The sequence below is a fragment of the Malaclemys terrapin genome, chromosome 15, assembly GCF_027887155.1.
Source record: "Malaclemys terrapin pileata isolate rMalTer1 chromosome 15, rMalTer1.hap1, whole genome shotgun sequence".
In the NCBI taxonomy this organism is placed as follows: Eukaryota; Metazoa; Chordata; order Testudines; family Emydidae; genus Malaclemys; species Malaclemys terrapin.
Genome location: NC_071519.1, coordinates 27,194,990 through 27,222,434, shown reverse-complemented (window position 1 = coordinate 27,222,434; position 27,445 = coordinate 27,194,990). Strand labels below are relative to the sequence as shown.

The window sequence follows — 27,445 nt, the reverse complement described above, 5'->3', positions numbered from 1 at the left end:
GTTTCAGTCCTCAGGTTTCCCTAGAGAGGTGCAAAGTACCATCCAAAATCTGCCCTTGGTACAACCAACCTGTTCCATGAGAAGACAGATGAGTCTTTCCGGTCCCTTAAAGACTCGAGGGCGACGCTTCGCTCGGTGGACATTTATACCTCTGTTCAAGAGAAAACACCATTGGTGTGTGTGTAGGGCACCTCCTCAGCCTTTTTATCACCAACATCCTCATGAACCACCACACAAGAGAGACTTGTATAGACGCAGGAACCCAGCCTCTACAACATCCACCACCACCACCTCGAGCTCTGTCCCCCAGGCAAAGTTTCTTTTGACGGGATTGTCAAGACCCGCTCCCTTTAGTGATGCCTCTTCATTCTCCTCCTCAGATATTCAGAGGTCACTTTACCCCATTTGCCAGAAACTGGAGGGCTCTAACTACAGACAAATGGGTATTAGAAATTATTCATGGTGGCTCTCTGATAGCGGTGCTGGTAAATCCTACATACAACCCCCCCTTCCCGGTTCCTTTTCAGGGACCACTCTCACAAAGAGATTCTATGACAAGAGGTGAACTTCCTTCTCTTCATGGGAGCCACAGAAAGGATTCCACCTCAGCAACAAGGGAATGGATTCTATTCCCATTCCCCTTACTTCCTGATTCCCCAACAAGAATGGGGGATGGAGGTCAGTTCTCTTTGTATTCACCAGAGAAGGGCAACATAAAGGGCACGGAGACAGTTCTGCCCAAGGTTTTGGACTCTCTTATCTGGTGGACAAAGCTGGGAAAGGTTCCAGTGGGGATCCTTTTCTAATAGCCAACACCAGAAGAGTTACTGAGCTGGTGGCACTCATGGCAGACCCACCACATACTATCTGCTACAAAAAAAAGTCTCATTATGCCCCCACCCCAGATTCATCCCTAAAGTAATTTCCGAGTTCCATATGACTCAGGTCATTCATTCACTTACCTGTATTTTTCTCTAAACCGCATGCCTTGGAAGAGGAGAGACAGCTGCATTCTCTGGACATCGGAAGGGTTTTGGCCTTTTCTCTACAAAGAACAAAGGAATTAGAAAGACATCTAAACTCTTTATTTCCATAGCAGAGTGATCAAGGGGTCAAGCTATATCGGCGCCGAGGTTTTCAAAATGGATCTCGCAGTCTATTACCCTCAGTTACCAGTTAGCTCGTGTTCCTCCTCCCGGAAGGGATAAGGGCTCATTCCACCAGAGGGCAAGCTGCTTCAGCTGCATCTCCGAGAGACATCTGTACTGGAGTTATGTAGCACAGCCAATTGAAGCTCTTTGCATACCTTCAGGAGACATTACGCTCTGGTCCAGTCATCAACTGTGTATGCAGTTGAGGGGAAAGCAGTACTCCAGTCAGCTATCACTTCTGTGTCCTTGCACCCAGCCCATGTGTGACTGTTGCTTGTTAATCTCCCTCCTGTGGAATACACAGCAGAATGTCACTCAAAGAAGAAATGGAGTTTACTTACCTGTAACTGGAAGTTCTTTGAGATCTGTTGTCCCTGTTTGTATTTCACTACCTGCCCTCCATCCGCTCTGCTGCAAATTGTTTGGACTGCAGGTTTAAAAAGGGAAAGTGGCCCGCACCGCCTTTTATGCCCTCGACTGAGAGCATGAGGAGAGCTACAGCACATATATGGGCCAACGGACACTGCTTGTAAAAATATTCTGGATGGGGAAATTGAGGCACACAGAGAGCTTAAGAGACTCACCCAAGATCACACAATGCATCAGGGACAAAACCAGGGTGTGAACCCAGGAGTTCTGACTTTCTGGCCCCTTCCCCAGGCACTGGGATAACATTCTTTCGCAGTTCTTCCCAATCTTACCTAATTTAAGAATGGTCAGAGAGGAAGTGGGCTCCAGTTCACCTTAAGGAAGACGTGAGCCTTATTATTTGTACTCTGCCCTGGGAAGAAGAATGGAGGCTAAGAAACACTAGACTGTTGCATGTTCTGCTGGCTTTATGTTTGGCAGTGGCCAAGTGTTTGTCTTGGAAACTCACATACCAGTATCATGTGGGTTTGTGTTTTGATATCTCCTTACCATAATTAGTACATGGTTTCTTCACCCAGGGTAAAGCACATAAAATATCCACCATTATCCCAGCCCTACTTAGCCAGGACATTCCCTTTTAAATATATAAATACATTTTCCTTTGGGCAGCAAGGATAAAAGTGGAGGGGTTGTTGTTTTTTGGCAGAATCAACCTTTGACAGGCTCCCCCGTGCACCTTCCCCCCAGTCCTACTGATCCCCTGACTGCATCATTAGTAACTCATGCCAGATCACTGCCAATAAGTCAGGAATGACCTTTGGATCATTTACCATGGGCTGGTGGTTTTGCATTGCAAAGGTTTGCATTGCAGATGTTTGCAGTTGGCCTGGCTCTGCATGTTGCTGCTTTGGCATAGATAGCACTTTGGGGGGTGGGGGCTGGCGGGGCGGGTAAAGCTTTTTAAATACTTGTGCTTATACCTTTTAAAGCTAGATTCCCCTCACCTAAAACACAAATGAAAAATCTAGTGCTCTTTACAGTCCAGTCTTCAAGTTATATACTAGGGAGCTGGATTCTGTTCTGCACCATCAGCGGTCTGGTCTACACTAGGGGGGGATTCATCTAAGTTATGCAACTTCAGCTACATTATTCACGTAGCTGAAGTCGACGTACTTAGACCTACTCACCGCAGTGCCTTCACTGCGGTGAGTTGACTGCTGTCGCTCCCCCGTTAACTCTGCCTGCACCTCTCGCGGAGGTGGAGTACAGGAGTTGATGGGAGACTGTTCAGGGGTCAATTTATCGCGTCTACACTAGACGCGATAAATTGATCCCTGCTGGATCTATCGCTGTCCGCTGATCCGGTAGGTAGTGTAGACATACCCAGAGAGACAGCACAAAAGGCACAACTCAGGCATGAGTTGGAGAAAGGTAAGCTTTGTGCCACCTCTGTGTGTTCTGATTCTGGGCTGCTGCTGGAATGTGTGAAGTGAGTCCTACAATAAGGTAGAGCACCCCCAAACCCCTCTAACTTAAAGCAGCCTCCTCGGGGTTACCTCATGCTCACAACCTGCGTAGTGCTGAACTCAACCACGCCTGCGCTTACTCTCAACCGGTCTACTCTGCCTGGCGTGCTCTGGATGGTCATTCAGCCCTGCTCTGCTCCTGCACCTTGGGAATTCTCCCCCAGGACTTGGCAATTGATTTGCATACCCTGTACAGAGCTGGAAGGATGTATAAGGGTCAAAATTGGCCCCTATGGTTTTTATTAGCTTCTGTCACTAGGCTAGCTGATAATGCAGAGACAGGGTTGATCTTGAAGTTAGCTCAGTTGTCTGAGTCAAAACTTTTGGGTTCTCATCTGTGTTTTGCAGCTGACTTACTGTGTGACTGGTTAGATCATTTCCCTGAATTCTAATTTACCTGTCTGTAAGACAGATAATACTTACCTTCTTTGTAAGGGTCTACATTAATGTTTGCAAAAGGTGCCATGGAAGCACAGAGTAATATTTTAGAGGATTAAATCAATGTGCCTTGTTTCTGAAATGGTAAGGACCAAGACTAATGCTCACACATCGCTTCTATCAGGCACAATCAGACATTACTGTTCTGCTAGATCAGTGAAAGGGCAGTAACCAGCCTTTAGTCACTGTACTGCAGACTGTTACAGCCTTGTACTCTTAATTCCGAGCTAAAGAGCTTAATTCTCTGCTCTGTATGTGCTAACTACATTGCTAATGGGTGGCAGTGGTGCATTTAAAAGTCATGCTAGATTTATTGGTGATCACTGCCTTTTTGAAATCAAACTGTTACACTGAACGTTGGGTCTGGAATCTGACTGGTTCCAGGCACAAACCAGCAAAAAATGTAATTATTGTGATTTAAGTGCCAACATTGTGGTTGGTATTGTAATAGAAACAGAGAGCAAGACGGCCTCTGCTCCTGAGGTTTCACGCTTGCTATTGCTTTCACATTAGAAGTTATGCCTAATTGTCATTAACCTCCTGCAAGGACATCTCTGCAGGCACTAATATGGCATCTGTCCAGGCTTTAGGACTGTACATTCACTTGAACCTGGCGTCTGACTCCTGCACATTTATACATCTACAAGCAGATAATTGTTGCTCCTGGCAGCATTCATTTGTAGAGTAGTCATGCATGGAGCTGCTTAGAGCGAGAATCCAGGTCCACATGCTAGCGCTGCTTATGTAGTGTATGATTTGGGAGAAAGAACAGATTTCCAGAATTTAGCCCTTTAGTTTTTAATCCAGCTTCAGTAAGGATTTAGGCTCCAGGGCAGGGGTGGGCAAACTTTGTGGCCCGAGGGCCACATCTGGGTATAGAAATTGTATGGCAGGCCATGAATGCTCATGAAATTGGGGTTGGGGGGCAGGAGGAGGTGTGGGTTCTGGGCTGGGGCAGGGATTTGGGGTGCGGGAGAGGGAGGGTTCTGGCTGGAGGTGCAGGCTTTACGGTGGGGCTGGGGATGGGGGAGTTGGGGGTGCAGGAGCATGCTCCAGGCTGGGACCAAGGGGTTCAGAGGGCAGGAGGGGGATCAGGGTTGGGGCATGGGGGGAGTGAGGGCTCTGGCTGAGGCTGCAGGCCCTGGGGTGGGGCCAAAAATGAGGAGTTCAGGGTGCGGGAGGGGTCTCCAGGCTGGGGCAGAGGACGGGGGTCAGAGTGCAGGCTCTGGGTGGCGCTTACCTCAAGCAGCTCCTGGAAGCAGCAGCATGTCCCCCCTCTAGCTCCTATGCGGAGGTGTGGCCAGGCGGCTATGTCCACAGGCAGTGCCCCTGCAGCTCCCATTAGCTGCAGTTCCCAGTCAATGGGAGCTGTGGGGGTAGCGCTTGGGGCAGGGGCAGCATGCAGAGCCGCCTGGCCGCACCTCCGCATAGGAGCTAGAGGGGGGACATGCTGCTGCTTCCGGGAGTCTTGGCCTGTGCGCACCAAGTGGCCTCAGACCCTGCTCCCTGGCTGGAGTGCGGGAGCAGGGCAAGCCCCAGACCCTGCTCCCCAGTGGGAGCTCGAGGGCTGGATGTGGCCAGTGGGCTGTAGTTTGTCCACCCCTGCTCTAGTGCCTAGAGTATCCGAGTCCCACCTGTGTCTCTGACATTTTGTATTGCAGCTCTGGCAATCTGATGATTTTGGGCAGACCTGGATAATGATTCAGGAACACGTGAAATCTTTTTCTTGGTATGTATTGGATCTTTGAGTCTCTGTGGAACCTTTTCCCCTTTATGTCCTCCCAGGCCTCATTACTTCTCCCCCGTCCTTTGCCAAGAACTCAGGCGTAGAAGACGCTGGCAAGTATTAAGATACAGAACTCCATTCTCCCCCAAAGTTAACTCTGTAATAAGTGGCTATCATAGATCACAGCAGTTTACCATGGGGATATGGGGAAGAAGCATGACAGAAGAAAGCTAACAGTACTTGAAGCTTCTCCAGCTTGTCACATATTGTGTCCCCACAACTTTCACAAGCTAAGCATTATTAAGCGGTGTTGATATTTGGATAGTCTGCGAAGGAAAAACCAACATATAGCAAATACTGGTGTTGGTGAGACAGTATGTTGCTCCTGTCAGTTGGTTTTAAACCATGAGGGACATGGACTGTCTTTTTCTTCCATGTTTGTACTGCGATTAGCACCTGGAATACTGATCTAGGACTTAGAGCCCTTAGGCACTGCAGCAAAATGTGTAATATTAAGAGGCACTTTTAAAAAATTTTTTTAAAACCTACTGTTCATGAAAGATCTTGTAGCAATTTTTAGCAAGAGTAGGGGTGTCTTGCCCAGAAATCTAACTCATATGGTTATTCTGCAGTTTCAAGTAGAGACTGTGTTCTCCTTCACTTCCTGTCCTAAATGGTTGTTGTGCACTGTTAAACAGCTGCAGCAAAATATCAGAATCAAGATCTGTTGTGTGGGTCTGAGGGGACAGTTTTACTCTAAAGCTTAAAAGGTCTTTCATTCAAAAGACTTGATCCTGCTCTCATCGCAGTTAATGATTAAACGCCTATTGACATGAATGGTACGGGATCAGGCCTTAATAGAGCTAATGAAAGTCCCTGGAGATCAAAACTACTTACATCCATTTCAGGCCATCAATTTGCCGTGAAACTTGCACTAAGGGCCCCATTTCCAATTGGGAGGTGATTTTTTGCTGGTTCCTTAAGTGGTCACTATAAATAGATTTCAGAGTAGTAAACAAAAAATAGCACCTGCTATCCAGTTATCGATTGCTCTGCCATTGTGATTATTTTTGTTGTCTAGTACAAGAATCCATCAGTTTCTAACCAGCAGGTTTTTTACATTCTAGGGATAAGTAACTTGTAACTTGCCTTGATAAATCTCTAAAACAGGCACATGGGACTGAACCGAAACCATCTCTCTGTACATCTTGAGCATTACTTATTTATTAAATTTAATAAAATACTCCTCTTATAACTTGTATGGGGGTGGGGGAGAAAATGATTGACTTTCAGACAGATGATGATGAAAGACCAAGGAAAAAATTAATAAAACGTTAGCAATTGCCTTGCTTTTCAACCAGCTGTTGAGCTGCTTAATTGGTCTTTTCAGTGTATCTTGAACATCAATTAAAAAAATGGGGGGGAAATGTCAGATATTTTTGAAGTTGTCACCCTTTATTTTGACCAGCTGTTCTGGGAGTGGTTTGAAAATACAAATCAGAATTTAGATACAAATTTTGCAAATAACCGCTCTTTATAATGAGGTGAACCAAAACCCCCAGATCTCATCATCTAACTTCGGGGTGTTCAAAATTCTGATCCAAGTTTTGAGCCCATCTCTCTTGTTAAATGACTTGCTTATAAATACCTGGTGCTATCGTGATAGTGGGGTGAGCACAAAAATAATATACCTGCTTTCTTTCTTTCATACCAGGGGCATTGACCCATATGATAAACTGAATACAGTTTACATAGAACGACATGAGCCTACAGGGTCCTCAACTATAATTCGCAGCACAGATTTCTTTCAAACCAGGGAAAATAAAGAAATCGTTCTGGAAGAGGTTGAAGACTTCCAACTCAGGGACAAGTATCTGTTTGCCACAAAGACTGTGGTAAGTAGCATGTTCGAAAAATCACTGTGTAGGTGGATGTATTACATTGATCTGCTGGGTGACCTTGGGCAAGTCACTTCACTGCCTCAGTTTCCCTGAAACACAGGGATAGGGATAGTGACCTACTTTGTAAAGTGCTTTGAGATCTATAGATGAAAAGTACTATATAAGGAGCTAGGTATTATGATTATTGAATCCCTTTGAAGTCAGTGGAAGGACTCTGATTTCATGGAACTGAATTGGGCTCTGAATATTCAGTACAATAACAGACAATACTTCGCTAGTCAGGCTCCATTAGTGACAGAACAAAAGTAAGGGAACATACTTTAAGCCTGGAGGCAAAACATTAAAGATTGCATAAGGTCATTGTCAGTTTGAGAAGGAAAAATTGGCTGGAGTTAGTGAGCTGACTTCATTATCCTTTAGCGATAGAAAGCACAAGGCTGAGTGCCAAAGACAAATACAGCTCCTGACACCAGGGGTGAAAATAAAAAACCCACAGCATATTAATATATAGCACCCTGGACATGCCAGTCGTACTTCTGCTGAGAGCTGACACACATTTGAATGAGTCATCTAGAGAGATGATTAGAGCATTTAGCAGGGCTAAAACTATGCATACTGCTGTATCAAAGTACTTTGAGATGTTCTACTGAGTCCACTGTAAAAACACCACCATGCTGTGTGGATAAATACAGGAGTCCAATCTCCAGGGCTGTTCATCTGGCATCTTACCCTAGCACACATGAACAAGAATGGCTAAATGGCTCTGTTGGAAAGACACAGTCTACAATGACCGGATAGACCAAGTGTCAGTGTTTTTTTTTTAACAATGTGCTGTTCAGGGTTGATAGGAGATCGACTTGGAACAGCAGTATTTTTATATATTTATTTGATTTTAGTGAGGTAGGCAGAACTAGGTCAGGCTACAAAGGGCTGGAATTCTGGCAAGAAAGAACTAGATGCTTATAAGTAAAGGGAAGGCAGAAATTGACAATAGTGGGGTGGAGCTAGGGAAAGAGGATATATGCCTGCAATAATTTAGTTAGAAGGACACAAGTCAAATAGATTAAGGCCATTAAATTGACTGACTTCAAAATTATTCTAATCTGATCTGAAAAGCTTTATCCCCCCCCGAATATAAACACATTATGTTTATATCCTACCATTATCAAGACATTTTTAAGAATCCAGCCCCTAGTCACTTTTCTGTGGTTCCCCCAAAAAGTTTAATGCTTTCTGTGCATTCAAGTAGTGAGCATACACCGGAGTTGGAGTAATGTTTACCCGTAGCCATGTGAATACTCTCAACAGGTAAAAGCATGTCTGAAGAGAATGTCTGAAGGACGCTTTCAATTGCTAAAAGTTACATCCTGCAAAAACTGAAGCCTTCAATTTTTTGAATATATCGACCTGGCACTGGGTCTGTTCCAAAGCGGGATCAGGCCCTGAGTCATCTGAGAGAGTTAAGATGTTCTCGTTAGCTTTATTGTCAATGGGAGCTGTATCCTTTTTGATGCTAAATTAACCCAAATAGGAAGCAAACATTGCAAATTTGTACTCGGAGTTTCCTCGTTCTTCTGTGAGATACAGGCCTTTGTCCCCCACATCTTTCTTTTATTGCCCCCATTACCTTAGTATCTAAGTTCCTCATAATCTTTAATGCATTTCTCCTCGCAATGACCCTGTGAGGGAGGGTAGTGCTATTATCCCCATTTTACAGCTGGGAAACTGAGGCATAGAGAGTCTACATGACTTGCCCAAGGACATACAGTGAGCCTGTGGCAGAGCAGGGAATTGAACCTGAACCTCAGACTAGTGCCTCAATCATTGAATCAGCCTTCTTACTACTGTCGAAGTGGCATGAGATCAGTCCCCAATGTTGCAGATTTGGGGAGAGAGGTTTTCAGGATGTCCCCCTGCCCGTTGTTCCCCTTTGCAATATAGTTATAACAATCTGAGCACTTTTGAGTAACAGAGAAGAAAATTTGCTATTTTAAAATATCCAACTTGGGAGCATGACGTTTAGCAGCAGCGCCAACCCTAAATGTTCAGAATTCCCAAATCAGGTCCTAAAAAATCATGAGATTGGCTTAAAAATTATGAGATTTTAAACAACGTAATAAAATTTAAGGTTTTTTTGGTTTGCCTTCTGGATTTTTAGCCTTTAGGGTTCACTGAGTCACATTTTCAAGGTTTCCTCTGCAACCATAAAGGTTGGGGAGGAGGGGGAGTTGAGTCTCATGTAATCCCATGACTCCCGGAGCTGGGGCTTTAAGTCAAACAACAACTATTGTGAGAATTGCAATAAAATTGGGTGAGTTGGCAACATTGAGTTAGGCACCTAAATCCATAGTTAGGCTCTGTAACGGGCTGAATGTGTCAAGTGGGGCCACCCTCGTTTGCCCGGTGTGGGGTTGATACACCCCATCACACAGTTGTCAGGATTGCCTGTTGAGTCAAACAGTCATGATCAAGGGGCTCAGGACTCCTTGTAGGACTGAGCAAACAGTCAGTCTGCAGCCCCTGAGCCTCCTGGCTGGGGCAGATAAAAGCAGTTGGGGGATCTGACCCTCTGTGCAGGGCAGAGTGAACAATCAGTCTAAATCAGGAGTCCCCAGTAGCCATGCCTAGTGGTAAGTGCTGTGGAGAGGGGAACCCTAGGGCACTGGGTTCTGACCCAGGGCCCTCTGAAGCCAGTAAATTCCCCATTAAGCATCAGCTCCTAATACATTCCTTGGGTCAGTTCCTACCATAAAGCCCATCTCAGGCATCTCCTGGGCTGGCAGTGACTCAGCATCTATCAGATTCTGCAGTCGGCTGGTCATCCGCAGCATAATTCAGCTTCATGGTCCCAACAGCCTGGCGAGTCAACGGTTCCTCTCCAGGAGCCTGCAACACATGTCCTTTTTCCTCCTCCACTAGCCCCAACTGAGCTGGGCTGCCTCCTTTTATCTGTCCCCTCCACCTGGAGCATGTGCGGGGTGGGGAGGGGGGAAAGGGTGTGGTCTCCTAGGCCCACAGTGATTGGTCAGCCCCTGTTTGCTCAGTCGGGGGTTGATACATCTGGTTACAGGCATCTTCATTGCCTGGGTGCCGAGCACCCTTGACTCCTATTCATTTCAGTGGGAATTGTGGGTATTCAGCAACTCAGAAAATTGGGCCACTTATTTTGGAGCCTAGATACAGATTTAGGTGCCTAACTTAGACATCCCATGTTTGGAAATGTTGGCCATGATTTTTATAACAGGATACTCATCCCTAAAACAGTAAACGTCAACATGAAAGCATTGCGGCTAGTCTGCAAAGGGCATAAATAAAAACAGACGTGAATTTCATGCAGTCTAGTTGGAAGAACTATGGGAGGAAAACATCAGCTTTTGACAGCCTGGCTAATCAGTTGAGAGGTGGGGTTGTTTCCAGCTTCCAAGAGAGTGCTCAGAACAATGAAGAATCTAAAGACTCAATGCTGTGCATTTGAAAGGGATCTCACTCTTCTTTCTCAAAAAGACCGAGAAATCCCCAACAGGTTCAAGCTAGTTTTCTGGCCATATATCCAATCTATGTGATTTCCAAGGCTCCTGTTTCCTTAGTTAGCACTGACAGTATATGGGGCAAATAGATGAATAAATTGCAAGAGGTTGCTATGTTACCAATAATAAGATCTCATCTGCTGGCATAGGGGACGTACAGTTTTCAGGTTTCACAATCACAGGGAACAGTTAAGTCATTTTTATGTTTTTAGTATTCTAGTACCTCAGGATCCCATCCAAACTAGCCATCAAGTTACTGTGTTGTGGTTTTTTTTTGGAGAGTGGGTAAGATATTTGCTTGCTTTTTCTACTGTTGAGTTTGTTAATTTGTATCTGCTCTGTCTTTAACCTGTTTTATAGGTATATTATTTTATTGTGAATTTAGGAATAAAAAAAAGATTCCTAACATTTTTTCCTCCTCTTCATAGCATTTATTGGGCAGCCAGCAGCAAACTTCAGTCCAGCTCTGGGTTTCCTTCAACCGCAAGCCAATGCGAGCTGCGCAGTTTGTAACCAGACATCCAATAAAGGTAAAATGGAGTTGATTTATGGCATCTACTTATTCCTCCCTCAGCCAAAGGCACCTTCGCTGTGTATAGGATCCGAATAGCATTTTTGCTCGTTAACTAGTAACTGCAGTAGCTAGATTGGTAGCAAAGGTAGTCTTATTCCATACTTCGTTCAAAACAGTTTGGCCTTCTCATGTTTGGAATGGAATGGAAGCAAAGTGTCACAATGATCCTGCTGTTTACACAGGAGTAACTTTACCCATGCGCATGATGCCTATTGATATCAATGGGGCTACAGAGAAGAGTAAAATGACTCGTGCATACGTGTTTGCAGGATCGAGGCTGAGAGAGCCGAGAAAAATAGTTCTGACCATTTTTTTTAGGCAGAGGTTTTTAAATTAGTATGATCTAGAGGGGAATGGCCTCTGGATTCTAAATACTGACAGCACTGCTGTGTCCCAGAATCTCATTGTCTGTGGGGGGCCTTCTCTCCCCTCGTGCAAGGGCCTGTCACAATAACCCCGGAAACTGGGGGGGTATGGGGGCTGCTCCCTGCTAGCACCGTTGTGGATACATCCCAGCCCAAATAGAATAATGTCATGGAATAGACAGAGAACAGAATAGTGTCATGGCCCACCCACCTTCTACACCAGCCTGTGGAGCTGGCTGGCAGCAAATGGGACGAGGTGAGCTTGCAGCACTTTGCAAAAGGACCGTGCAGTGTACATGTGTCCCCCTCGGGGGTAGGGGCGGAAGCTGGGGAAGGATTGTGCCTCCTGAGAGTGTGTGTGTAAGATCAGTGTGGGCCAGTGCTTTTGACAGAACAGTCCGGTCTGGAATGTTTCATGCTCTGCCACGCAGAAGGGGCACAGTGGCTCAATCAGGGTTTCAAAGACCCCTGTGATATTATCCCAGCAAACCCAGAGATGGGCTGGCACTGCTGATTCTGCCACTTCCCAAAGCAGGAACGCACAGACAAGCGCCCTGCTGCCTTCGTGATACTTGCTGAGGTGTACGCACAGCATTCGGCAAATAAGCGGGGTATGTTCTGTGCTCGAGGCGTTGACAGCCTTGTTCAGATCTGAACAGAAATGGGCCAGGCACAGATACGGCTTGGCGAACCAGTGTGAGCAGGATGAATTTTAAGAATGCTGCTGTGCTAATCTTTGTTGGACTTCTTTGTGGACAGACTGCACTTTGAGGAGGGGTTTGGTGGAGGAGGAGGAGGGGGAGAGAGAGAGATCACGTGTGCAAGAAGCAGAGGGGAGAAATTTGTTTGCCAAGTGGAAAAGCTGTTTTCGGTGGAGGGAGGAAGATTTATTTTTAGGCACCTTAAAGGAAACAACAAACAGTGGAGGGTAGGAAAACCTCCCAGTGTGTGTCTACGTAAGTGAGGGATAGGCTGAGCGAATTAATGTCTTTGACCGCCCCCTAAGGAATACTACATTGCGGATGCATCCGAGGACCAGGTGTTCGTGTGTGTCAGCCACAGTAACAACCGCACCAACCTCTACATCTCAGAAGCAGAAGGCCTGAAGTTTTCTCTGTCTTTAGAAAATGTGCTGTACTACAGCCCTGGAGGGGCGGGCAGCGATACCCTGGTCAGGTAAGGAGGGCTGGGCCGGCTTGATGGGACTCCCGTGGCTTGAGGAACTCAAGATGGGGTTCATCTGGGAGAAGATGCAACATAGTGGGTAGCAGGTAATGAGCATTTAACCTCACAACTCCCCTAAAAGGTAGGCATTCTGCCCATTATACAGAGGAGGTGGAGTTGTTAAGTGGTTCATCCAAGATCACAGAAGAAGTTAGTAGTAGAGCTGAGATTAGATCTCAGGAGTTCTGGGCTCCCACTCCTATGTTTAGACCAGGTCCTTAGGTGTAACTCCATTGCGTTAATGGCGTAAGACCAGCATGAGTGAGCGGAGCATTATTCCCTAAGTCTGAAGAACCTACACTGTGAGGAAGGTACAGCGAGATTGGGGCTTCTTCTTACTAGAGGCTTTGAGGTGACTCAGTAGAAGCATTTGATGAAAGGGCTGAGTTTAGTCGACAGAGGTAAATGAGTCACTTTCGTTCAGTAAATTGGCTTTCCATGCTTTGTTTGTTCTGGATATTTCTCTGAGTAGAGAAGCCCCTGACGTTGAATGTACCTGTGCGTTCTCCCCCAGAATCCCAGCCCTTACTGCAGTTAACCAAATGACCCACACCTGCGTTCCGTTGCAGGTATTTTGCCAACGAGCCTTTTGCAGATTTCCACCGTGTCGAGGGTGTGAGAGGAGTGTACATAGCCACCCTGATAAACGGCTCGTTCAGCGAAGAGAACATGAGGTCTGTCATCACCTTTGACAAAGGTGGAACCTGGGAATTCCTGCAGGCTCCGGCGTATACAGGTTATGGAGAAAAGATAGATTGCGAGGTAACAATGAGTAGAACCCGGTGTTTTGGGGGGGGGGGGTGAGGAAGGGAGCATTTTTAACCTCGTTTCCCCTTTGAAGAATTGTTGGGTCAGTCATTAACCATTTGGTAAACCCTTGGAAGGATCAGCGCAGGAATAAAAAGGAAAAGAAAGGTGACAAAAATGAAAACGTAATCTGTTTTATGAAATGTCCGGTCATCAGTCCCTGTGGTACAGCCTGTGGGAGGGTGGAAACAGGGAGGGTGGAAACCAGGGTTAAGCACCCTACAGTACTAAAAGTGTCAGAGGATCTTGGGAGACAGGACCTTGGTTTGATGTAGGGGTCAGAACGATGGCACCTCCAGCAGCCCCCTGCATCATCCTGGAGCACTAGGTCAGTACTGGGGCAGGAGCCTTTCCATTCATTTCCCTAGCCGGCTGGTTAGAGGAGGCTGATGTTAGCCTTGATTGTTGATGAAGCTTCTGTGTGTCTACTGTAAAGAGAGGAAATGCCAGTTACAACAGAGTCAGTTGAAAGGATCTGGGGTGGTACCAGTTTGAAGAGATCGTGGGTGAACTCCTGGCCCTGTTGAAGTCGGTGACAAAACTTCCATTGACGTCAATAGGGCCAGGATTCCACCTGTTGTCTCAATATCAAATCACACAGATGCTAAAAATATAGGGCTCGATTTCGCTTAGTGTGGGGTAAGAGGGTTTAAGGAGTGCCCTATCTTTGTGGATCCCGCATATGGATGTACTTTGTCTTATCGGAGACCTGCTCCCCAGCCGGCTGCACTACCAAGTCTAGCCCCCCAGTCGGGGGCTAGGCACAAGGACCTGGCGTGGGGAAGTGGCTTGATGCACTGAACAAGCATGACATATTTAAATATGAAAATGTTGTGAAAGTCTCTTAAACGTTAAGCAGATTCATCTGGACAATAGAACACTTTCTGTGTGTCTGTTAGTGGCTTTTTTATTACAATGCTGGGAGATTTTTCCCTTGTGTTCTTCAGGATTTTTCCCCTTCCAAATGTAGCTTTTAATGAATGTTTTGAAGGTCACAGTTTTTCTAGGCATTGTAAAGATTACAGTGGAGGCCCCTTTTATTTTATTTTTTTGTTATTCAGAAAAAATAAATGATACATTTAGTTGCATTTTGCAGGGCACTGAAAAAACCCAGGACACATTCCCTGCAAAAGGAATTTCATCAGAAGAGTTCACTATAGGCAGATTTTACATCATATAATCTTGTTGGTTTCTTGGCTTTTCTATGGTGGGGTCTTTGTAGTATCTGAGCACCACACGCAGACCTGTGAATTTATCCTGTGAGGTAGGGAAGCATTCTTCTTCTTCTCGATGGGGAAACTGAGGCACTGAGCTTTGTTCCTGGGGGAGTTCATTGCACAGTCTTGGGCCAGCTCTCTCTTCTGTACAGACAAGCTTTACCCTTATTGAAGAGATTTCCATTTTGCCAGAGGAGCAGAAATTTCTACCGTGGTCTTCATGCTGGATCCTTAGTGGGTCCTTCAGATATCCTGGGCCCAGGCCATTGCGTGCCTTGAAGGACCAAGACCATGAACTTGATTCGATAGTCTGTGAGAGCTCAGTGTAGGGAGAGGAGGGCAAGTGTGATGTGCTCGTGGTACCTTCTGTTGCTGAGGTGACACGCTGCATCGGGCTGTACCAGTTGGAGTTTCTTAAACGCTGAAGGCTTTATGCGCAGGTACATCACATTGCTGTAGTCCAGCTGAGAGGTGACCAAGGTTTCTTCTCTACCTTACAGGGGTGTTGGAAGGTTGAATTTACAAAGGTTTGGGAAGCATTTTGAGATGCTCACATAGGATCATGGCACATCGAATGCCTTTTACAATGGCAAGTGGCAGAGTGTGTTTTTTCTATTCCAGTTTTCAAAGGGCTGCTCTCTTCATCTGGCCCAGCGACTGAGTCAGCTGCTTAACTTCCAGTTGCGTAGGATGCCCATTCTCTCCAAAGAATCTGCTCCAGGACTGATCATTGCCACAGGTATATTTTTCTCGAGAGCCTGAACCTGTGAGTTCCTATTGACATCTATTAAAAACATTGTTTGTTACAAAAAAATCAATTAAAATATGAATTTTGCAATCCTTTGTCCTCAGCACTCCTTATACAATAAATTTCACCACCCTATTGCTGGAGGTAGAAACCCATTACACACTTTGTATTCTGTTCCTGCCTCTCTCAAAATGAAGGCTTTTTTAAAGCATACAGGGACTAATATCTGACTCACTGTTTTATTGCAGAAGGCTCGCTCTGTTGAACATTTCAAACAGAGCCGATTTCATCTGGCCATACTTATCTTGATGTCGTTTTCCTGCTTGCTTTTAAAACCTGCAATCATCATCTTTTAAAACTTCTTATTTAAAGTAACTCACTGATAGTATGAAAAATTAACTCCTCCAAAACAACTCATTTGATTACAAATAAAAAAAAAAAATAGGTCAGAGGGGGCTGAGTTTGTTTTAAGAAACCCGCTAAGAAATATCAGGAAAAATGATGCTCTCATTTCTTAGGCTCGGTGGGCAAGAACATGGCAAGCAAAACGAACGTGTACGTTTCAAGCAGTGCAGGAGCGAGGTGGAGAGAGGTAAGGATACCATTTGCATTGAACTTGCATGGTGGTTTGCTCTGTGGGGCAAGCATTGCTATATTAGTCTGTAACTATTATATAGAGTACATTATATATTAAAGGTGGCTGACACATCCTTAATTCACAGCCCCAAGCACAAACCAAGTAGCTTTGGTTGAAATGTGCGGAATACCCTAGAAACGGAATTAAAAAGGGCTTTGAGCTTACAACCAATGTTTTCTGGTCCTACTTACTCTGACAGATGCTACAGTATGTGTTAGTCTGGCGGTGCCATTTCATCCATAGAAGGGCTTGGAACAGTGGAAAGCACCAGTTTTCTCTTCTGTATTGCACGGTTCTGCAAGACATTTTCCAAGTGTGTTAAAGATGCCTGTGTACATAGATTTCCACATGTATGCAAAACATCATTTATTAAAATAGTTTAAAACCATTTAAAAATTGGCAAAACTAAGCAATATAGAGTTAAAGGTGGCACAACATACAGCTAGAGCCTTCTGGGGCTGGACTAGAAAGACCAGTTTCATGCAGCTGGACCATCAGTCAGAGTGCGTGGTTAGGAAGTTTGGCCTTGTGTTAAAGGCAGTGAATTCCAGCTGGGGAGATCTGCATTCAGTTCTTAGCTCTGCTACAGACGCCTTGCTTGCAAACTTGGGCAAGTCACTTAGTCAAGAGAGATTAAACTTCAGTCCCCATCTGCGAAGAGACACAGTATCATTTCCTCTGTTTTTCTTGTCTCTCTAGATTGCAAACTCTTTGGGGCAGTACCTAGCACAGTGGAGGCCTGATGTCAGTTGGCACCTCTAGGTGCTATTGTAACGGAAATAATAATAATAGCACATACTGGGGCATCACTGAGGATTGCTGAATTCAGGGGACCCGGGGAAGCGAGAATGTTTACATTCCTCTTGTGCTTAATGCTGTTTTCATCTGGATTTTCAGAGGCATCAGACATGTTGGATTAAAGCTTTCGATGTACCTATTTATATGTCTTCTATGTTTGAGTATTGCCCTCTTAAAATGCAGACAAAACTCAGAGAAAACCCAGGGCTTTCTGCCTGTCTGAGTGGCTGAGAAGCCCCTTGGCATCTTCCAGTGGAATGAGATGTTGTTCTCAGTTTACGGGTGTTGAATGTTCTTTACTAACTGGGTGTTCTGGTCTGTGGCATGGTTTGTGGTCTGTCTGTACATTTTGCTGTTAGTGTAATATGGTGTTTCAACATCTGTAAACTGTTTAATCCTGTGACTAAAACGGCCTCCTTTTCCTCCCAGTAAATGCTGTGCGGTTTGGTTAATGTTTGGGCCGCAGTGGGAACACGCCGCTGTTTTTGATACTGCCGAGATACAACCTTGTCCAAAGAACCCCTGTCCTTGAAAGCATGTACATATCAAAGATTCAACCTAGGAAAGGCAATGGGGGAGCTGTGTTTCTTCACGTAAGAACTTGTGGGGTGACTTGGAAGTGTTTGATCTTAAAAAGCAAGACAGCCACATGCATTCTTCCTGTTCTGACTTGACCTTGCACAGGGAGGGCTCCATGTAGAAGTACAAGGTAAAAATGTGATGAGTAAGAGAGGGAGCTTCACAGTTCACAAAACCCTGGCTTCTGAGTTACTCAGTGGGATTGTTTAAATCTTCCTCTTTGTGCAAAGAGGGGAGCAGAAGGGAAATGACTGAGCACATTTGAGTTTGCAACTGTGCAGGAGTGACCTCAGTTTCTGCCTCTCTGTTTTGGCAAGCAGCTGTGTGAAAATCATCTGCTCCAGCCTGGAAAGCGCAGTGGTCTGTAGAATGCTGATATTGTTTCAAAACAGAGCTCCGGGTGGGTCTGACGCACGACAGTGCTTCTTCTTGTGATGGATGTGTGAACTGGCTGTTGGACCATTTAACATGTGGTTTCCAAGCACCCTTTGGCTTCTTAGTATTGAAGAAACATCACAGACTCGAACACAAAATTGGCTGAAATCCTGGGAAACCACCAGTCTCCACTCAGCTCACCGGAAGGTTTGCAAACACAACAAACTTCTCTAGATTCAGGGGGCTTCTTTCGTTTACACTAGTGCAGCTCCTCTCACTTCGGTGAAGTTATTCCTGATTTTCACCAGTTTAAGTGAGAGGAGAATAAGGCTCCAGGGTCCTATTCTGCTCTTGGTTACAGCTGTGCAAATTCAGAGTAACTCTGCTGCGGTCTAGATAATATTTAGTCCTGCCATGAGTGTAGGGGACTGGACTAGATCAGGGATTCTCAACCTTTTTCTCTCTGAGGCCCCCCCAACGTGCTATAAAAACTCCATGGCCCACCTGAGCCACAACTCTTTTTCTGCATATCCAGTAGATTAAAAGCCAGGGCTGACATTAGGGGGTAGCAAGCAGGGAAATTGTCTGGGGCCCCCGCAAAGCTAAGTTGCCCAGACTTTGGCTTCAGCTCAGGTGGGGGGGCTCGGGCTTTGGCTTCAGACCTGGGCCCCAGTGAGTCTAACGCTGGCCCTGCTCTCTGGTCTGTTTTGGTGGCCCCCCACTGGACTAGATGACCTCTCGAGGTCCCTTCCAGTGCTATGCTTCTATGATTCTAGGCTCTCAGTTGACCCCAGACCACAGCCTGTAAACACTTGAGTCTCTATTGCTGCAGCCCAGGAGACCTGAAAGTCAGCATGGTTCAAACACCCAGTTCTTATAGAGCATGTTTCATAGCAAGGATTTCAGCCCTGATTCAGCAAAGCTTCAATTGGACTTCAACACGGGATGAATACACTTAAGGACTCAGATGAATGAGAGCCTTTGTGGTTATGTTATGGTTCATGTGATGCTTTATAACCTCACATTCAAGCCACCTCAGCATTCTCTCATTAAGCTCCTTGTGTCCATGTTTCTTTTCTCAGGCACTGTCCGGCCCCCATTACTACACTTGGGGTGACCATGGTGGCATTCTTGTCGCAATAACACAGGGCACAGAGACAGACCAGCTCAAGTAAGTTACTGGGGTGAATAGGTTTTCTTTCAAACTACCTGACAGAAGCAGATGACTTCCCAAGAGATGTGAGCCAACAAAAACAATAGAATAGCAAGTGGCCCCTTGATTTTGCCCTTAACCTATCCATGATATGCTAATCCATCACCCTCCCCCCTGCCCCTTTCTAAAAATTGTAAAGAAACTTCTCACTAGTGGAAAAGGAATAGGCTGAAGTATACAGGATATCAGTCTGTGTACAGTGGTCGCTCTGTGCCTTATTCTTCGCGGTTCTCTCTTTGTCTTGGTGCTTATATGGACCCTATAGGCATAGCGTCTGAGTGCGTGACCAACACTATGGGCTTTATCCTCACAGCCTCTACCAGGTGAGGTGGCATTATCCCCATTTTACAGATGGGAAACTGAGGCACTGAGCGATTAAGTGTCCTACAGGAGATCTGTGGCAGAGTCAGAAATGGAACCAAGGTCACCTGAACTCTAGCCCAGTGCTTTAACCCCAAGTACATCCTTCCATTTTGCAATAGGGCAATTCCATTGACTTCAGTGGAGGTATGCTGTTGCAACGCAGGGGCGGGTCAGCCCCCCAGACAATAGAACTGGAAGGTGTATGAGGGTTTGTAGCATTGCTACACTTTGGACTGGGATATATATTATTTTAGGAGGGTTTTTTTTTTTAAACACACATCCCCAACGTCTCAGGGACGGACCTATATATTACGCTAGAACCGAGGAAAGCATTTTTTAATTATTTTGATCTTACACATTCTGAATTTTCTCCCCTATACAATCCCAATCTCCCCTCCCCTTTACATGGGTGCTCGAGACCCCAAATATTTAACACCCACCGTTGACCAGTGGTGGCAACTATGCTCCAGGCTTTCTTCCTGCAGCATCCCACCTGTCCTTGAATGCTACATCCCAAGGTATTTGGAGCCCTGGCAAAATATGATACACGAATCCAATCTCTCATTGATCCATGTGAACAAGAAGCAAACACTTGGCCTAGTCAGCATGGCTCCCTTGTGATTAGAGAAACCTTTTATCCAGAGGGGAGGTTTCTCCCTAGCCCTGTCACTTAGTGGTTAGTTCATTCCCTGAAGCATAAGGCTTATATCCCCCATCTAATGTAACTGAATTTTCCTGTTGTCCATGTAACTATCTGATTCTTTTCTTTGTTTAATCCCACTGGGCCATTGGCCTTAATTATTGCTTGTGGCAATGAGTTCCACGGGCTAATTATGTAAAAAAAAAATAGGAGAGTCCGTGGCACCCAGTGCTGGGCTTAGGTGTACACTACTCCATCACATCATCTCCCTCTCCAGTAAATGTCTACAGCGTACATTGGTGGGCAGCCTCCTAGTTGAGGCCTGTTTAGATAGCATTTATTGTCATGATGGGATTCCTTTGTATCCATGTATATATTCGCCTCCTTGCTGTCTCTGTCACAGCCTCTTCCCCTTTCCTTTTCCATTCCTCAGGGCCTCTGACTAAGCCCTGCCCCCGTCCTGGGATTCCATCCGCATCAGCTGGATCATTGGCCAGTGGTTCTGAAGTTTAAAATAGCTTTTCAACCAATTTTCAGGACATGGCAACTATGTTTATTGCCTTATGTGCTCCCCCACCAGATTCATACACTGCCCAGCAATGCTGTTAGAACACACTTAATGTCAACGGTTGGATTCTCTCTTGCAGCTTTATAGGTCTGGGGTAATTAGCTTCAAGTGGGTCATTGAGCATGTAATTACTTTGCTTGCTCTACCGCCATAGGGACTGATCCTGCAACCATTTGCTCGTGTGTGTGTGGTCCGTCAGAAGCCCTTGGGGGCAGCTAGCATGAGCATGGGTTACTTGCACGCATAACAGTTTGCAGAATCAGTTTACAGCCCACCATTTTGGATAACTGCAAAAAGACGTGGGAAAAGACTGCCTATTTTTTCCCAAATGCCATTAAATGCTTTGGCTTATTTTTCCTTTTTGCACTGGAAGGGCTGCTTCTCTCAGCTGTTCTGACAGTGAACTAACTTAAGAGCTTAATTTAAATTTTATGCAGGAGAGGTTTCAACATGACTAAGACCATGGATTCCTACAAAAGTTAAATAGGCTACAGAGATGTACATTGAAAGGGAGCATCCCCTCTGACGTAGCTTTGGCGTCCAAAAACTAAGGCCCAAAACTTAGTCTATGATATGAGCATCACTCTTGTGTCAAGGAAGCACATGTGCTGCCTCATACCAATGTCTCTTGGCCGCTTCGGGGTCAGTCTCTCTGAAAAGGGTCACAGAGCCCTGCAGGGAATTTTCATATGTTCTGGTTCCCATCTGTGGTGTTGGGAAACCAACTACCATCTACAGATCGGCTTCTGCCACGTTCTTCCTTTTGGGCACAGACTCTCACGAGCTTTGGCTTTTCTCATTGACAGAATTTCAAGCCACATAGTTGCAGGCCGCTGTCACTGTCCTATGACCTACATGTGCATGTGTATCTATAAAAACCAGCTATCGTCCAGATAAATTATGCAGCTGCTTGTTTCTGGTTTGTGATAAGTGTGGTCCGGTGGACTTGGAATCGGGAAATCTGGCTTCTAATCCTGGCGCTATCACGGACCTTGAGCAAGTCACGTCTCTTTGTGCCTCAGTTTCCCCCCTGCAGCAGGGGGCTGATCTATCTTTGTGAAGCACTTTGAGATCTACGCATGGAAAAGCCAAGTGTTATTAGTCATGACCATGGCCAGAGTAAGGTTTTGAAAGTACCTGGTTTTGTGTAACTTTAGAAATGAGCAAACGAATCCCAACGAGGAGGCCACCAGGAGTTTTATTTGCAGCAGTCCCATTGTCCTGGTCTCTCCCCCTCTAGGTACAGCACAAATGAAGGGGAGACCTGGAAAACGTTCACTTTCTCAGAGAAACCGGTATTTGTGTATGGACTTCTCACTGAGCCAGGGGAGAAGAGCACAGTGTTCACCATCTTCGGCTCCTATAAAGAGAACGGCCACAGCTGGCTGATACTGCAGATCAACACCACTGACGTGCTCGGTAAGGGACCTGGCGTATTCCCGTGGCGTTGAGCTTTGCACGTACGGCGTCTGTTTATCCCACCCCCTTGCTTTTCAAACACACGGGTGTCCAGTCCTTGAAAAGCAGCAGATCCTTGCAGCTTCCCCCATTGAATATTAATTTGGGGACAGGTAGGGCCTTTAAAAGTTCATGTACTCATGGGCTGCTGTTGCTTATCTGCGGAGAGGGAGAAAGAGGAAGTGCAGCCTGGTCATCTCCAGTAACATTTTCACAAGCACCTCTTTGAAAGGCAAGTCAGCTCTTCAGCAGGGCGCTGCAAAGCTCGAGGGCTCCACCCACGCGGCCCTTTTGGCAGGCTCAGAGCCTAAGGGTATGTCTACACTGCAATAAAAACCCTTGGCACCAAATGTCAGAGCCTGGGTCAGCTGACTCGGCCTCACGGGGCTTGGGGTGCAGGGCTAAAAATAGCAGCGTAGACATGTAGGGTTGGGCTGGAGCCTGGGCTCTGAGACCCACCCCCCCTTCGCGGGGTCTCAAATCCCAGGTTTCAGCCCAAGCCTGACAGTCTACACTGAAGTTTTATAGTCCCGTGAGTCTGAGTCAGCTGACCCAGGCCAGCCACAGCCCATGCCACGGGTCTTTCATTGCAGTGTAGACGTACCCTAAGAGAGACTCACCTTCAGATGCCAGGAACGTCAGTGATATGTAAGAACAGCCATACTGGGTCAGACCCAAAGGTCCATCCAGCCCAGTGTCCTGTCTACCGACAGTGGCCAATGCCAGGTGCCCCAGAGGGAGTGAACCTAACAGGTAATGATCAAGGGATCGCTCCTGCCATCCATCTCCACTCTCTGACAAACAGAGGCTAGGGACACCGTTCCCCTTCCTCAGGTTCTGTATCCCTTAATGCCCATTCGCGGAGTTTTTAGACGGAAATGCCAGCCAAGGACAATTTCCTCTCTAGCTAAAATCTCGTCTCAGGTGATTGAAGGATTTTAAAAAGGGAAAACAACAACAATAAAACACCCCAACAACCCACTTCTGAAAGCCAGGCCAATGAATGTTTTATAACCAATTTCAGCTCTGATTGCGCAGCAGCATTGTAATCAAAGAACAGTTACACTTGGCAGAGGAATTTGCCGGACTAAAAGTTATAACCAATTCCCTTGATGTTTTGTTATAAATGGATCTGTTTGGGGATCGGATTGACTTCATTTAAGTAAGTCGTCGCAAATGCACTGTCATTGCTTTGGAGTCTTTATAGCCTTCTGTCACCGAACGTCTCCCCTCTTCCCTACGCTGTGCGCCTTTTTCTATTTGTTTTGGGCATGTGGGTCCTACTCCACTGATTCCCCCGGTGTGAAAGAGAGGGAAAACTGGCTCCATAAGAGGATTTCAGCCACTGCCAACTTTGTCCAGAACTGAGCAGTTAACGTGGGGGAAGTGGAAAGGCTGCATTGGCCAGCCTTTGAGTAGACCATTCCCCCTTTTAAACCCTAGGCATAAAAGGTATTAACATGCAACTCTTTCCCCGCAGCACTGGTCCTGTAAACTGGGCTTGGAGTCTGGGGAACTCGGCAGGGCATGGTGGAGAGGAATCCCACTGCAAACTGCAGAGTGCAACCGGAGCACTGAGACCTGGGAGTTGCTCCTTCCCCCTGCTCGCCTGCTCTGTAGGGCGAAGCCTCAGAAAATCTATGTATCAATAGATCTTCCAGTCCATAAATCCATGCTTAAGAGCCTGCTCTTCAGCACACTAAGTGTGCTCATATCCCCTGCATGGGCTTCTGGGAGCCCTTTATATTGTGAAATCCCAGCACCCCAGGGAGAGGGGAGGAGCATGTGGGAATCAGTGAGGTTACCCCGAGGTGCTGTTCTTGGGATAGAAGCAGCAGGGAATGTGCATGTTCATACGATACAACTCAGGCTCCTGAAAAGACAAAATATTAGGCCCGATTCTCCACAGCTTTGCACCTTGTGTGGTTGTTGGCAGCTGTGCAAAGAGCAAAATGCTAGCAGAGCAACTGGCTTCCAGAGGTGGTTAGCATCTTCAGCCCCCCAGCATCTTGCACCCATTCTGCACAGGGGTAAAGGACGACTCCCGGTACAAGGACAGAGGAAAATCAGGCCTCCTCTTTTTAAATCTCAAGTCTTGGGTATGTAGGTCATGGTGAGTTTTTTTTTATTTAACCAAGCATATCATTTATCATAGGCGTCCCTTGCACAGAAAACGATTACAAACTGTGGTCACCCTCTGACGAGCGAGGTAATGAGTGCTTACTGGGGCATAAGACAGTTTTCAAAAGGAGGACTCCTCATGCGACCTGCTTCAATGGGGAAGATTTTGATAGACCAGTTATGGTCTCCAACTGCTCATGTATAAGAGAAGACTTTGAATGGTAAGTACCAATTAATTCCCTTTAGTCTGGGTTGTTATTCAGTTATAAATATCAGTAACTAACAACAGTGAGCAAATAAGCAGATCCAATTTATTTCTCTCTTTGTATCTATGGCCTGTTTGTATAGCAGAGCAGACTAAATAGACTGAAAACATCATTTCATTAATAGGAGGCAAGAAGTTTAATTCATGTCTTTGAAGCACTTTGAGAGACTGAAAGGTGCAGTAGAAAAGCAAAGTATTATTACCTCATTACTTCTGCTTTAAAATAGATGAGGATGATTTCCAAAGACAGAGAGCTACTATAGAAAAGCTAAGAGACCATTTAACCAGAGGGATGGGATTGGCACTGCTACGTAATTTTATTTTTAATTTAGACTTCAGTGAAACTAAACAGCTGTCAAGATAAAGGAGCTTTGCTTTGATAATCACATGTAAAGGTTATTCGTTAACGTGTGAATTGTTGAGTAGGGGGCCAGATTTTTATAAAGAGTTCTGCTTCCTGTTAGGAAGGAATAATGATGAATTTGGTTACAGCTGGTCAGAAGGGGAATAAAGGACTGCGGGATTGGTTTCCAGTTTTGCAATTAACTCATTGTGTAACCTTGGACAGATCACTTGACCAGTCTGTGCCTCAGTTTACCCATCTGTAAAATTAAGATAATGTAACAACGATACTTTTATCTAGCACTTTTTATCCATAGATCGCAAAGGAGGTAAACATCATTACAGTAGAACCTTGGAGTTACAAACACCTCGGGAATGGAGGTTGTTCATAACTCTGAAATGTTCATAATTCTGAACAAAACATTATAGTTCTTTCAAAAGTTTACAACTGACCATTGACTTAATACAGCTTTGAAACTTTACTATGAAGAAGAAAAACGCCGCTTTCCATTTTTTTTAGTAGTTTATGTTTATCACAGTACTCTACTGGATTTGCTTTTTTGGGTGGGTGGGGTCTCTGCTGCTGCCTGATTGCGTACTTCCGGTTCCAAATGAGGTGTGTGGTTGACCGGTCAGTTCCTAACTCTGGTGTTCATAACTCTGAGGTTCTACTGTATCCCCATTGTACAGTTGGGAAACTGAGGCACATGGACTTGCCCAACGTCACCCAGTAATCCTGTGGCAGGGTTAGGTGTCCCAGTCCAGTGCTGGCACCCATGCCCTAATGTATTTAGTGATTGTGAGGCTTAATTACTTAATGCATATAAAATGTTTTGAGGTTCTTCGATACAAGCTGCTGTCTGATTTCAAAACATTGTTATTCATTTGAATGTTACAATTAATGGTCTTCCCAAACACTTTGTGTTTCTAACACTGTTGCAAAGAATACATGAAAGTAGCAATATAACATGATAGCATTTCCTTTCTTCCCCCCTCTACCCTCAGTGATTTTGGTTTTAAACTGAGCGATGACTTATCATTAGAAGTTTGTGTCCCTGATCCTGAATTTGCTGGGAAACCATATTCCCCACCTGTGCCTTGTCCCGTTGGCTCAACGTATAGAAAGACTAGAGGGTACGTACTGCACATGGGCAAGAAACTTGACTTTTCAAATTATTATTATGTATTTGCATTACTGTAGTTTCTTGGGCCCCCAAGTCAGACCCCATGGTGCTAGGTGTTGTACGAACGCGGAACAAAAAGAGGGTTCCTACCCTGAGGAGTTTACAATCTAAGTTTATGAAATTTATTTGAATGGTATTAAAAGAAGGATCAGATTAATAAATGATTAAGAGGGATGCACCCATGGAGTACACAATATAATGTGGTTTAATTCTAAATCCTACGAGAACCAGTTGGTTGCACTGGTTGCACATGAGAGTATGCTAGCTTTTTCCTTTAAGAAATGAATGTGTGTGTGTGTATATACATTCCAGCTACCGCAAGATCTCTGGTGACACCTGTTCAGGAGGAGACATTGAATCACGGCTAGAAGGGGAGCTGGTGCCATGCCCTCTAGCAGGTAAGTCTCTATGGGAGCACTGCCACCCTGGTTGCTTCCTAGCAAAGTCTGTGTTCCTTTGGCTGCCTGTTTAGGAACTATCCACAAATTCCCACGAGGCTCTCAGAAATCTGAGAAAGGTAATGGAACTGCAGCTGAAATATCTGAGCATGTAAAAAGTCATTTCTTCCTTCTGGGTCCCTTACATAGCTTTTGAGGGTTTAATCTTGCTCGCATTGGAGTCAGTAAGAGTTTCTGACATGGGAGCAGGTTTGAATTTACACTTTTAAGTGACATGGAGTTCAGATGCCCCAACTCCACTTGATTGGGTGTTAGAGTCAGGGCTGAATTCCACAAGGTGCTGAACACCGTTTGCTCACTGAGGGGAGCTGAAGACATGAAAATAGGTGATAATTGGGAACCAAACTCCTCCATGATTTCCTGACTCATACTGTAATAGGTGTAGAATAAGATTAAAACAGAACAAATAGAGCAAGAATTCTCTCTCTCCATCCCTTTACCCAGCCTGCAGAGCCCCCATACAGCCACTGCTGCCTGTCCTGCCCCCACTGTGTCTGACGGCCATTTGGCGCTTTCTGTGCCCATGCAGGGAAAAATTTATACCTTAGCACTTCAGTGGTGTGAGCCAGACAAGTCACACGAAGATGTCGCCCCCTCCCCTTCCCTTTCCAGACATGAGGGCCCTGCAGTGATCTCATTCACCCATGTGCTGCCAACATAATTTGCATTCTGCTCATTAGAGCCCTAATTGAATCTTGCGTCAGGGGCAACGTGATTAATGTGCAAGAACAAGAGGGGGAGCGGTATCTGCAAGGGAGCAGATAGCGCATGAGCCAAAGCAAGCCAAAATCAATGGGAGTTATTCTCTTGGCGTCAATCAGGATCCCCTACTCTTTTCCCTCCCTCCAGCCCCCAGCCTGATTGGTGTTTT

General features: G+C 45.6%; 1 protein-coding gene and 1 long non-coding RNA gene across 3 annotated transcripts in view; one reads left to right on the top strand and one right to left on the bottom strand.

The window, feature by feature from the left end:
- SORL1 (sortilin related receptor 1) overlaps positions 1-27,445 on the top strand; it is a 97,117-nt gene that overhangs the window by 23,050 nt on the left and 46,622 nt on the right. For both annotated transcript variants that reach the window (XM_054005433.1, XM_054005431.1), the window contains exons 5-16: positions 5,146-5,213; positions 6,925-7,105; positions 11,067-11,168; positions 12,584-12,753; positions 13,371-13,563; positions 15,447-15,564; positions 16,092-16,165; positions 19,045-19,133; positions 21,987-22,165; positions 24,360-24,546; positions 25,938-26,066; positions 26,429-26,514. In XM_054005433.1, coding sequence (XP_053861408.1) covers positions 5,146-5,213; positions 6,925-7,105; positions 11,067-11,168; positions 12,584-12,753; positions 13,371-13,563; positions 15,447-15,564; positions 16,092-16,165; positions 19,045-19,133; positions 21,987-22,165; positions 24,360-24,546; positions 25,938-26,066; positions 26,429-26,514 — 1,576 coding nt within the window. The remainder of the gene's footprint in view (positions 1-5,145; positions 5,214-6,924; positions 7,106-11,066; positions 11,169-12,583; positions 12,754-13,370; positions 13,564-15,446; positions 15,565-16,091; positions 16,166-19,044; positions 19,134-21,986; positions 22,166-24,359; positions 24,547-25,937; positions 26,067-26,428; positions 26,515-27,445) is intronic.
- LOC128823248 (uncharacterized) overlaps positions 13,851-27,445 on the bottom strand; it is a 209,060-nt gene continuing 195,465 nt past the window's right edge. Inside the window, exons 3-4 of the long non-coding RNA XR_008441708.1 lie at positions 16,402-16,505; positions 13,851-14,036 (exon numbers count right to left, since the gene is read on the bottom strand). This is a non-coding gene — a long non-coding RNA (uncharacterized LOC128823248). The remainder of the gene's footprint in view (positions 14,037-16,401; positions 16,506-27,445) is intronic.